The 12282-nt window shown below is 38.8% G+C and overlaps 1 protein-coding gene across 2 annotated transcripts in view; it reads left to right on the top strand.

The window, feature by feature from the left end:
- The window catches only part of dpp6b (dipeptidyl-peptidase 6b), a 196178-nt gene that overhangs the window by 66531 nt on the left and 117365 nt on the right, over positions 1-12282 (top strand). The window contains exon 1 of one of the 2 annotated variants that reach the window (XM_077214713.1): positions 2322-2997. The exons of the other annotated variant lie outside the window; for it this stretch is intronic. Coding sequence (XP_077070828.1) covers positions 2806-2997 — 192 coding nt within the window. The 5' untranslated portion in view covers positions 2322-2805. Of the gene's footprint in view, positions 1-2321; positions 2998-12282 lie in introns of those variants that run through there. 2 annotated transcript variants of the gene reach the window in all.

Consider the following 12282-nt stretch of genomic DNA (forward strand, 5'->3'; position numbering starts at 1 on the left):
GAAATTCCCTTCGGGGGGGACCTCACCCCTGGCCAGGTCTGTGGAAACTGTGGGTCTGGCCCCTAATGGGGCTCAGTACCTAGAGGCTGGTCTTTTAGCCGGAGTGGTCAAGACTTTACTCAGCTCTAGTGCTCAATCCACAAGGAGACGTTGCGGACTAAAATGGAATGTTTTCCCTGTTTGGTGTAGAGAGTGTGTTGTGGACCCAGTGGCTTCAGTGCTGGAGTTCCTCCAACATCGCTTCTCTGCTGGTCTTACCCCCTCCATGCTTAAGGTGTACGTGGCTGCCATTGCGGCTTTCCACGCTCCATTAAGTGATGGGCCCTTGGGAAGGCACCAGTTGGTCGTATGGTTCCACCTTTGGTCATGGACCTGGGATCTGGCAGTAGTTCTCGAGGGGTTCTCCCTGGCCCCATTCAAGCCACTAAAGTCATCTTCTGAGACATTTCTCACATTCAAGGGGGCTTTCCTTTTGTTATTGCGTCCATTAAGAGAGTTGGGGGCCTTCAAGCTCTGTAAATTTCTCCTGCCTGCTTAGAATTTGCTCCTGGGAGGTTGAAAACTATCCTTCACCCTAATTAGCAAACACTTGCTCACCTGTCTAATAAAACACACAAAATATTAAAGCGTCTTTGGTGTTTCCATGGTTTTTAAGTAAAAACGAAAATCGAAGGTAATGCGGATATGACGTCATTGACAGGTGACGCAATGACACTAGTTAAAATTGTGGGTTCTCTGGATTTAAACATAGTTGGATTCACTACATTGCTTGGAGCAGATATGGCCATGTTTCCGTTTCCATGGTGTTTCAAACTAAAAATATTTGTTTGAGAATATTGTTTTCATTAAATTTATGTCCTCAAGTTTACATCATTTTATTCCTAGTATATATAATACGTCATTAACTAACAAAATTCCTAATGACACCAAATATTATCAATGGATTTTATGAAATCTGCAGTGTTTTTAGTATTTGTTGGTTTGTTTGACTTTAAAAAAAAATCCATCCCATTAGATACAGTTGCAGTCATTGATATTCAGTCACTTGACACCTTGATGTAAGCTAACTACCACACTGAGCAGTGCTAACTTAAGCTCTTTATTTTCATCCACAGCATATTTCTAACAGTATTGTACCATTTTATAGTAATAGCTACATCCCAACAGTGATATTGTTACAGGTCTGCCAGGTTCTTGCACTACACTTTCCATCACTCTCCTCTGTTCCCACTTGCACATCATTCCTAATCACACACACACCTGCACCTCATCATCACCATCGTCACCACCACTATAAAGACTCACTCTTCACCTCTGTTCACTGTCTGGTCTCGTTCATACGAAGAGGACTACTTACCCTGCTATCGCTAACCTTGTTTCTCCCAATTCTCCATCTCGATCTCCATCGTTCCAGTTTGTTCCATTGGTCTCATTCACTATCAGTCTCCATACGCTCTCCAAAGTATTATTGTTCATATCACTTACCTGCATTCTGTCTCCACTCATTGTTGTCAATAAACTCCTGTTAACTTCATTATCCATTTCTTGAGTCTGTTTCCATAACAGATATTACAATTCAGCCATATTAATGTAAGTTACTGCACGCATGAAGTACTGTACAGTAGGCCTATACTGTAACAAGAATGAACCAAAAATGTATATTCAAAACTGATATTCAAAATCCAAAACTCATAGTTTGTTAAAACGGAACACTTCCATTAAACAGTTTAAATGACCTCTGAACTGTTGGAAATAAATATCAGATTAATCAATTTCATTGCTGTTTTTTATTTCATTTTATTTTATTTTGCATAAAGTGCAGCCTAGTTCGTTTCTGACTATGATAACTACAAGAACAAAAGTTAATTGCGTTATGCTATATCAAGCACATGTTGCGGGGAAAATAGCCTCAAATTAACGGTTAAGTTGATGTTCGTGTGCTGTAGCTATCCAGGTGCTGAATGCATGACGTGTTAAGTTCCAATCGATTTCATTTTCAAATTAAAATGTATTTTAGCGGTTTAATGGGAAGCATGAATGAACTAACTTGTCGTTTAACGTAACCTGAGGTGTTGTATTTCATTTTACCACTGTGTGGCACTCCAGTACTGAGTAAATGACCTTTCCAGCATTGTTTAGAAGTATAATAAATAGGTTATTGTATTGCTGAATATTGAACCGTTGTAATCGTCCATTGATTGAATGGGTGATACAAAGTCTACAGTATCGGTCAGTGTAATTGCTCTATCTAACTGAATGTGAGATTTGAGAGCTATGATAGAAAAATATCTGTATGTTATTCAGAAAAATATCCTGTCAGTAGTCACTTCTCATGCAGAACGCGTCTCATCCACACACACACACACTGCTCTGCGTAAAGCTCTCACTGCTGTCTTTCCATCGCTCGCCTCATCCTCTAAAGTGCAGTGAGATTTTGTAAGCTCTGTTTGTTAAATCCGTTGACTCAGTCCAGGTTAATATAGGCTGTTGTCGCTATTCTGTAGACGTGCTATAGAGGAAACAACGTGCTTTGAATGCAGAGCAGACTTTCTCTAGTAGGCTACCGCCCGGGCTCCAGTCTAAGCTATAAAACAGAGAGATTACTCCAACGGAGCGCATTAGAGATTAATTTCAATTAAAGGCTTCGTCTTACTGCCTTTCTTCGGAGGACATCAGACTCTGTGCTATTCGAGAAGAAATCATTTACCTTCTGCGGAAGAGGGACATTAAAATAAAACACATCTAAGGAGAGCAGCTGATGAGAGATCTCGCGCTTTGAAATGCTTTAGTGATTTTACCGGACTCATGGCTTCGCTTTACCAGAGATTCACGGGGAAGATTAATACCAACAATTCTTTTCCCCATCCACCTGAAGCCAGTCGTCTTTTGGGTGGACATGTTCCTGAGGAGGATAATAAGGCTGGGAAGAGTCCTCTTCACCCCTCATCCCGACCTCCGGTCCAGTATCGCAAGAGAAACGCCTGCGAGGATGAAGATGTAAGAAACGCGCTTTTATTCCCTTTACGCGATGACTCTGTTTTGTATTGGGGACGATTTTTTGAACTTTTGTGTTTTTATAGGGCAAATATTATCTGTTTTCCATATGTCACAATTAATTAAGCAGAAGTTAAAGTTGTTTTTACATGACTTAAGCTAAGGATTATTCTTGTTGGATTCACGTGCAATGTGAAAGTCTGAGTTGGTCGTAACCAGATGTGGCCCAAGAAGGTTTTAAACTGTAACAACTGTTACGTTTCCTGAGGTGGTTTAGTTCTCTAAAAGAAGGCTAAACAAATTTTCACCAGCAGGGTGCTTTTAGCTGAACGCATAACACTTAATCCAAAGAGATTTTACGATGCCACATGCTTTGACCTTCGATGACATGAATGACGTCAGAGTCAATAAAGCGTCACAAATTCCTGCCTTCAAGCAACCTATGCTATATATATATATATATATATATATATTTTTTTTTTTTTTTTAAGAATTGTGGGGTAAAAAATGGCATATAAAGTTCTTTATGAAAGCTAATATTTTTCTGAATTGCTAAAACACATTTCTCAAAACGATCACCCACTTTCTCAAAACCATTTAATCTGTGCTCAAAATCAAATAATCCTTCCAGATCATACACACAGCCAGTCAAAATATAAACACTACAGATCATTCATTAGGCGACACATAAAAAATTGGAAAACACAATCCAAAGCATGAGTTGGGCCAAAAGGACTTTGGATACTCTTAAGTCGAGTGACAGTCGTCCAGTGACAGTCTGTCAGGGCAAGTGGATTCTGCTGAATAATGAATAAACAAGGCAGTAACAATCAGCAGACAGTGGTCTCAATTCACAGATATACATTATATTGCTAAAAGTTTTGGGACGTCTGCCTTTACATGCACTTGAATTTTATTGGCATCTCATTCTTAATCCATAGGGTTTAATATGGAGTTGGCTCAAAGCCCACCCTTTGCAACTATAACAGTTTCAACTCTTCTGGGAAGGCTTTCCATGAGGTTTAGGAGTGTGTTTATGGAAATTTTTGACCATTCTTCTAGCAGTGCATTTGTGAGGTCAGGCACTGATGTTGGACGAGAAGGCCTGGCTCGCAGTCTCAGCTCTAATTCATCCCAGAGGTGTTCTATTGGGTTGAGGTGCAGGCCAGTCAAGTTCCTCGACACTAAACTTACTCATCCATGTCTTTATGGACCTTGCTTTGTGGACTGGTGCGCAGTCATGTTGGAACAGGAAGGGGCTATCCCCAAACTGTTCCCACAAAGTTGGGAGCATGAAATTGTCCAAAAATGTTTTGGTATGCTGAAGCATTAATTGTTCCTATCACTGGAACTAATGGGCCAAGCCCAACCACCCCTCCACCAAACTTTACACTTGGCACAATGCAGTCAGGCAAGTACCGTTCTCCTGGCAACCGCAAAACCCAGACTCGTCCATCGGAATCCAGACAGATAAGTGTGATTCGTCACTCCAGAGAACACGTCTCCACTGCTCTAGTCCAGTGGTGGCGTGCTTTACACCACTGCATCCAACGCTTTGCATTGCACTTGGTGATGTAAGGCTTGGATGCAGCTCCTCGGCTCTGTAGCTATTGACTCTGCAGAAAGTTGGTGACTTCTGCGCACTGTGCAACATGTGCTGACCCTGCTCTGTGATTTTACATGGCCTGCCACGTCGTGGCTGAGTTGCTGTTGTTCCCAATTGCTTCCACTTTTTTATAATATCACTAACAGTTGACTGTGGAATATTTAGTAATGAGGAAATTTCACGCATGGACTTATTGCACAGGTGGCAACCTATCACGGTACCACGCTTGCATTGACCCATTCTTTCGCAAATGTTTGTTGAAGCAGTCTGGATGCCTAGGTGCTTGATTGTATACACCTGTGGCCATGGAAGTGGATTTGAAGATTGGAACACTGAATTCAATGATTTAGAGGGGTATCCCAATACTTTTGGCAATATAGTGTGTATTGTTGTCAGACAATACACAGGTGAGCTTATGTTTGCACACACCAATATTTGTAAAACCACAGCTCTATACTGCTTTTAAAATCTCATTCATCATAAAGACAAAAAACAATGAGCGCTTGTGCCCTTCACAACATAACTTCAACTCAAGCCATTTTCATTAGCTTCATCTTCAAACTTAATCCCATTCTCTGAATCAAATTCTCAATAGCCGAAACCAATTTGTCGAATAAATCACTCTTTCTGTAAAACATTAAACAAGTTCAGGTAGTTAAGATTGTACAAAATACAAGTCAGTTCAGGGTGCCAAAATTGACTCAAAATGTTGCACTGTATGTTGATACCAACAATGGAGGGAAACAATATAAGAGGGAGAGGAGGAAGAGTGTGTGTAAGAGGTAATGAACGATGAGGATGAGGACGAGAAAAAGCGAACTGTGGACAGTGTTGTCAAGGCAGGATCCGGCACACCAGAGGTGTTTTTCCCTTTGCCTGGCAAGAGACGACATTGTCTGTGACATGCTGGACCCAGCATGAAGACATGATGCTGAGGGAGAATGAATCTCTCACTGACTTTGCAGTTGCACAAGTCTTTTGAGTTTACAGTAACTTGCTTTTCATTTAGAGTTTTTTTTTTACTTTTTGGCTTTTGCAGATACTGTATTTTCACAGTATGCAAGTGCTGAATATACAGACATCCAATAGGTCTACTATAGAATATTCAGTACAATATTATACTTGCAGTTCATACAGTATACAATTTTCTCACCTTACTACTGTAAGTTGTGATTATCATACTTTTTAACATAATTTCAAAATATACTTTTTTTCTGTTACTGCATGCTTTGGATTCTGTGTTCTCCATTTTTTGATGTAGTGTCTAATGAAAGATCTGTAGTGTTTGAAATATTGACTTTATATTTTGACTACACTAGCTGTGTGATCTGAAAGCACAGATAAAATGGGTTTGAGGCAATTGTTTGATTTTGCCAGAAGAGTCAGAGCTTCTCTGAATGTAGTTTGAATATTTGGTTTTGTTTTTACGGTTTTTAGAAAGTGGGTGATGGCATCCATACGTGTTTTAGAAATTCAGAAAAACTGTAAGCTAAACATGAAATTTAAAAATTTCGGCGTGACCTGTATTTTTTTCAATGCTTTAATTATTCTTCCTGTCCCGGCTTGCAAAGACAACTATAATTTAGTCAATCATAAGCTGATTTCTCAATAAAGTGTTACACTTGCTCTGAAATATACATTATTAAAATTATTCTGTTCTCTTTCCCAATGGTCAGTCAATATGCTGTGATGGTTAAGACATTAGATGGTCAGACTATCCATTGACTTGATTTACAGGCTGTAAAGTATCAAACCAGTTTTTTCATCTTGTAATCCCTTGCTCTGTTTGGCAGGGCTGTGAGCCAGTACAGTGACCTTAATTAATCATCTATAGGTGGCTGGCCCAGAATAGAGTGACATTCAAAAGGACAGAGGCCTGTGGATATGTTTCCTTTCATGAAGAGAAGCATATTGACTTTCTCTGTATACTCAAGCAGGCTGGGGGCAGTCAAAGAACCTGGCTTTGCCTTGTGTTACAGTCCACAATGTGTGACATACTGGATAAGATCAAGCAGGCTGCCTGAAGACATGAGGTTGAGAATTACAAATCGTGACTTGCATGTTGAAGTCTCATCATGTGAGCCTCAGGACCCAATGAATACTGCTGGTTTCTGTACGTTTCACTATTGTACTATCTAAGCAAAACGACTAAGGACATTTGAGAAGGTCAATCAACGCAATCTTTTTAATTACCTCTCCACACAGCAGTGAAAATGATAGTGTCTGTGTTGAAATGTCACATTCGATTGTAGGCTTACTTCTCTATTATGAATAATGCACATATAGCATTAGAACACTAATGGAATGTAAATGAGTATCACATAGAATATGGCGTATTCTTGTTGGTTTACATTGAGTAAACAATTTGTCAAGCAGCCATACTGATAATGAAAAATATACACAGTGAAACATTTTTGTATAATAAAAACGATCTTCTCCAAAAGGGCTTTTCTAAGCTTTACTGAATACAAACTGTCTGGCTGGATGCGCTTATCTCCGTGCTTAGATCCATTCCAAGAAATTAATCTACATCTAATCTGATGGTTACATCACATCACTCAGGTCATCCAACTGTTTCAAAATGTGTAATTTTTCACAGGAGGTGTGAGTATTTTGCAATTGTCAAATATGGTATTGTGAAGAAAAATTATAGTGTTTCATAAACCAGTCATAAATTGTCATATATATTTCTAAACATATGAATGTGGGATACTGGAAACGCAAGCTTATGCAGAGAAGTTTTTCATTTTACTCTCTGCAAAGTCTGACCTCCGAATTCATATCAAAATATGTACGTCCAATAGAGGATCTAAAAGTCACAGATTGACCTCTTGATGTGAATTCAAAGAATACAAACTCCAGTCACAGGTTTAAGGTACAGCAGAAGATTTATGTTGATGAGATCTCTTCTGAATCTTTAGAGGAGAAAAATGTGAGACCCCTGGAGTCTTTAGTTTAGGAGAAAAATCTGAGCACAGTGTGTGATGTTGTTGAGATATTTTCTAAAACTTTAAAGGAGACCATTATGAGAGTGAATGTTTTGTCTCAGGAGACTAGTGTGAGAAGCAGTAGACTCAAGCAAAAATCTCCATTTGATTATATCTAGCAGAATCATTTGTGATGTGAAGAGAGACTTTTTTGCGACAACCATGAAGCACATGTTTCTCTTAAAATAAAATTGAAGACATCTGAAGACAAAACTGATACCTAAATGAGATATATAAGAGAATCACCACTTAGTTTCCTGAGCTTAGAGAAACTTCTGTCAGAGCAATAGCCTTGTGGGCAGCACATGAACATCGAGACACAACTGCACCTCAGACAGCATGAGTCCCAGCTAAAGGTACTTTCCTGCTCCTGTTCCCTTCTCACCTCATTGTTTCCTGTATCTCCTCATGCTGTCCTGTCCATTAAAGGTGAAAAACCCCAATCGCATAAAAAAATTATAACAAAAAAGAGTTACCTCTGCAAGACAATAAAGAGATCTCTCATGTTTCTCACAGCCCACTCTCATTTGGGACTCCTTTCTCTCAGAAGCTTCACATGTCTCATTTGTACCTACTTGTATTTCTCCTAAGGAATTTCTAGAGAAACATCTAATACACTGTTGATACTAAAATGAGAGATATTTGAGAATCACAACTAAGTCTCCTGAGCAAAATCTGAGCAATAAAATATTACTTGTATTGAAAGAGATTGCAGCAAGACAATAAGGAGATGCTCTGTTTCTTCCTCCACATTCTCAGTTTTAACTCTTTGTCTCTCAAATATGTCTGATGTCTCATTTGTGTCTACTTTTATTTTTCCTGAGGAATTTTAGGAGAAACATTTGAGACACTGTTGATACTAAAATGAGAGATATATGAGATTCACAACTAAGTCTCCTGAGCTTAGAAAAAGCAACCATTGAGCAATACATTTTACCTCTGGGTGACTTAAGGTTTCTGTGTCACTTGCTCACACTTGAGAGTTTTCTTATGTTTCCTACTGTGATAATGGTGGAGCAGATTGTTAATGTTGAAACATTTTTGTATCAGCTAAGTGTGAGAGGCATACTATCACTGATAAAATTGTAACTTTCTCCCAGAGGACTCGCTCGTATAAACGCTTGAGAAGAGAAATGTTATTCTTAGCCCCCCACATTCTCATTAAGGTAGACTTGACTTAGAAATGTGTCTCACTTTATACTTAAAGGTGCTCTAAGCGATGTTGGGTGACGTCACTTCTTGTTGACGTTCGAAGTATTGTCAAACAAAACGGAGGCTAGCTCGAGCCTCCCTCCTCCTCAACCGCACACTAACCCCCCAAACCGCACCCCCAAATCCTTCTTGTCGGTTATTGGCTGGAACAGTTTGTTATGTTTCGTGATGCGGGTTAGCCCAGTTTGTCTTTGTTGCGGTTTGTGGAGCTTGGGGTGTCTGCAGAGACCGCGTTTTTTTTTACAGTGTGTTCAGGGGACAGGCTGCTAGCGGATAGTGAGAAGATGTTTGTTGTATGTGACAAAAAATGTTTTGGCCTAAAAAACGCGTGACATCGCTTAGAGCACCTTTAAAGTGAGAGACAATGGTATGGCAAAACAAAGCATTTGATTTTCCTCATCAAAAGTGATTGTTTCTTAGCTTTATGCTTCACACCACACATGGATCACTGTGAATTCCTCAAGTGTCTGTCACAAAGATCGGCCAACGCAAATGCCTAGACTGATTTTGTGAGATGAACAGTCTGGCTTCTTTGAGATAAATAGAAGTTAAAAATAGACTTCAGCTGAATATGTTAGCAAAAACCCCACCAAACTTTAAGCCTGAATAATAATCTTGTCATGTGTCGGAAATTGACTTTGAGTAAGTGTGGAGAGGAAGTTGATTGAAAATACTGGCTCTGCCTGTTTGAAATGCGACCACGTGAAATGCATCATCCGAACAGATGGCGGGCAGCAACGATCCAGGCCTGTCATATTAAGCCCCAGCTGTCATGGTGAGCAGTACACTTCAGTTTCAATGCACAAACACTCCCCAATGACTAAATACATGCAACCATCTAGAACTGTTAGTGTGTACAGCTTTGCAGTCCAGATAATTGCATGATAATATGCAGAAACACTTGAACCAAAAAGCATGAACAATTATGATGCAGGTGGAACATTTCTCACGCAGACAGATGTTATAATATCTGGATTGATTGCTGGATAACCAGGCCTTTTGAGTCCTGTTAGCAGGACAAACATATGAGATGAAATTCCCAGTTGAGCCGATTACAATGTGTTAAACATACTGTACACTGAAAAAAATGATATGATCAATGAGTTATGACAACATGTGTTTTACTTTAAGCAATTTTCAACTTTTAATTATAAAGTTATAAAAGATTCAACACATTTTTTAAGTCAGTTTAATGTCATTTAAGTTGAAATGACTTAAGTCAAGTCACCTTCATTTATATAGTGCTTTTAACAATATAGATTGTTTCAAAGCAGCTTTACAGTGATAAAGGGAAATTAAAGTAACAGAGATTGTTTTGGACATAAACATTCAAGTTGATTGTACTTAAAAATTGAAGGCAGTAACTTTTTTCTATGCTGTAGCTTAGAGTTTTAAAGTATTATTCTTAGCTGAAAGATTTATCAAGTTAGTCAGAATTTTTTTCATAGATTCCATGTAGGATTACCTGCACGTAACGGTGAACCTGATTTCACCTAGTAGGCCTACAGCATGTTCCTGGATCAACATCTTTGTTGATCCTGGAACATCATTCCAATCAACCAATCAGATTTGAAGGACAAGTTTACAGTTTGTCAAGTCTCACAACCAGGGTTATGTGCTTCTACATCAGTGTTATTCACATATTATTTCCCTCTGACTTTAGGGATAAGATATGGGTAGTGCTAGGTTTAGCGGTAGGGATAGTGTTAGGAATATGTTTTTGGACAGGAATGTTGATCAAAAAATCATGTTGGTCCAGGAACATGCCTTACTTGGCAAAATCACGGCGACCGCTGGGGCCCCATGAGGACTGAACTAAATCCTGTTCTCTTAATAGCTATTCTTAGATACACGTGTAATACTAAAAGTTGAACATTTCATATTGATAGAAATTAATCACAAGGATTCTGCTCCTAAAAATGAATATTGTCATAATTGTCTCACTCTCATGTCATTTCAAACCTGTTTGACTTTCTTTCTTCTGTAAGACATACAAGAAGATATTTTGAGAAATGTCTCAGTGCTTTTGTCCATACAAAATGTTGGTCCTGTTAACCAACATTCCATACAAGTTTGGAATGAGGGTGAATAAATGATGACAAAAAAAATAATTGCAATGATTTATTCTTTTAGTGCTTTTGATGAAGATGTTGGTTCAGTAGCGTAAGCTGTCATTGAGTATTTTGTCGCAATGTTCTGCCTGTGTTGGAAGAAGAACGTCTAAAATGGAAACAAACGTCTCGAAAATCATTTGTAGTATTTCAGTATTTTGTTAAAAACCTAATGGAAAAAGTATCCGAACATGTGTGGTGGTGTTTCATCCCTGAAGTCAGTCTGTTTGAATGAATAAGTTGAGTGAATGATTCAGTGATCTCTCATGAAGACTGTCACCAAAGTCCCTTTTAAGGAAAGTCTGTATACTCATAGCCATATTTGCAACTCCTTCCGGCGCTTCTAAAGGCAGCTGGAATGATGTGTTGACTTTACCAATTGGCGATTGGCTCTTTTATTTAAATTGCAGGACTTATTCCGCAATATTGTGCTTTGCAGTTTCTCGCATTCATAGTAAGATGAGTAGATGAGTTTTTTTAATGAATCGGTTGATTGAATGACTCAAACGAGTTATTTATAAAAACAGTCACTTGTCACCTACTACTTGCGTAACAATGTAACCTGCAGAAAAAGTCATTAAAACATCCTCGGCACTAATAAACAGATTGGCATTCTGTCTGGAGCGTGCAAATTCAGACAAGTGATAGAAACATAAACAGTTTATCTTGGAAAGTTGCTTGACCAATCAAATTCAAGGACTGACTGATGTATAAATAGAATATGCAGAACAGTCTTTTTGTCAACCTAATTTCTAATGAATGTTTTTGTGGCATATCTATGAAAATAATTTCCGCCCATTGGTTTGCAAACATTAACAGAAAGCAAAATAGTAAATCCACTTACAGTCACAGCTGTACTGTATGTTTAAAAGCTGAATTGTAAAGCTCATATTTTTGCACTTACATAATCCTTGGGTTTTTAAGCCATAAAATTGTCTAAATCATGCTCATTTTGAGGTGGATGAGCTTCTGGTCATGGGTTACCAATAAACATTTTTGTGAGAAACGTATTAAGAGGTCTCGGTTGAAGACAATGTAATGGTTAATCTAATATACATTGTTTTCCAACTAAGCAGCCAGCTCTGCTTACAGACACTTCCTGTTTACTATATTTGTACTTCTACCACAATCGAATAAATGCAGTAGATCTGGCTGTATTTAGATGTCTGTTCTTTTCCCCATCTGCCTATCAAATCAGTCTGTAGTGGCTCAAAGGTCAGCTGCTATGTGCTGTAATAGCTTCCTATCTCTGCTACAAAAGCTGCTCCCTCTTCCCTCCGTGGGTCCTCCGCCTCACCGTTGCCATGGTTTCTAAGGTTGAAAAGGGTGAGGCTGAAACCTGCATGTTGCCTCCTTTTTTTTAAGAAAAAAA

Source organism: Siphateles boraxobius, unplaced genomic scaffold, assembly GCF_051911475.1.
Source record: "Siphateles boraxobius isolate OS27281-9 unplaced genomic scaffold, OSU_SipBor_1 1, whole genome shotgun sequence".
In the NCBI taxonomy this organism is placed as follows: domain Eukaryota; kingdom Metazoa; phylum Chordata; class Actinopteri; order Cypriniformes; family Leuciscidae; genus Siphateles; species Siphateles boraxobius.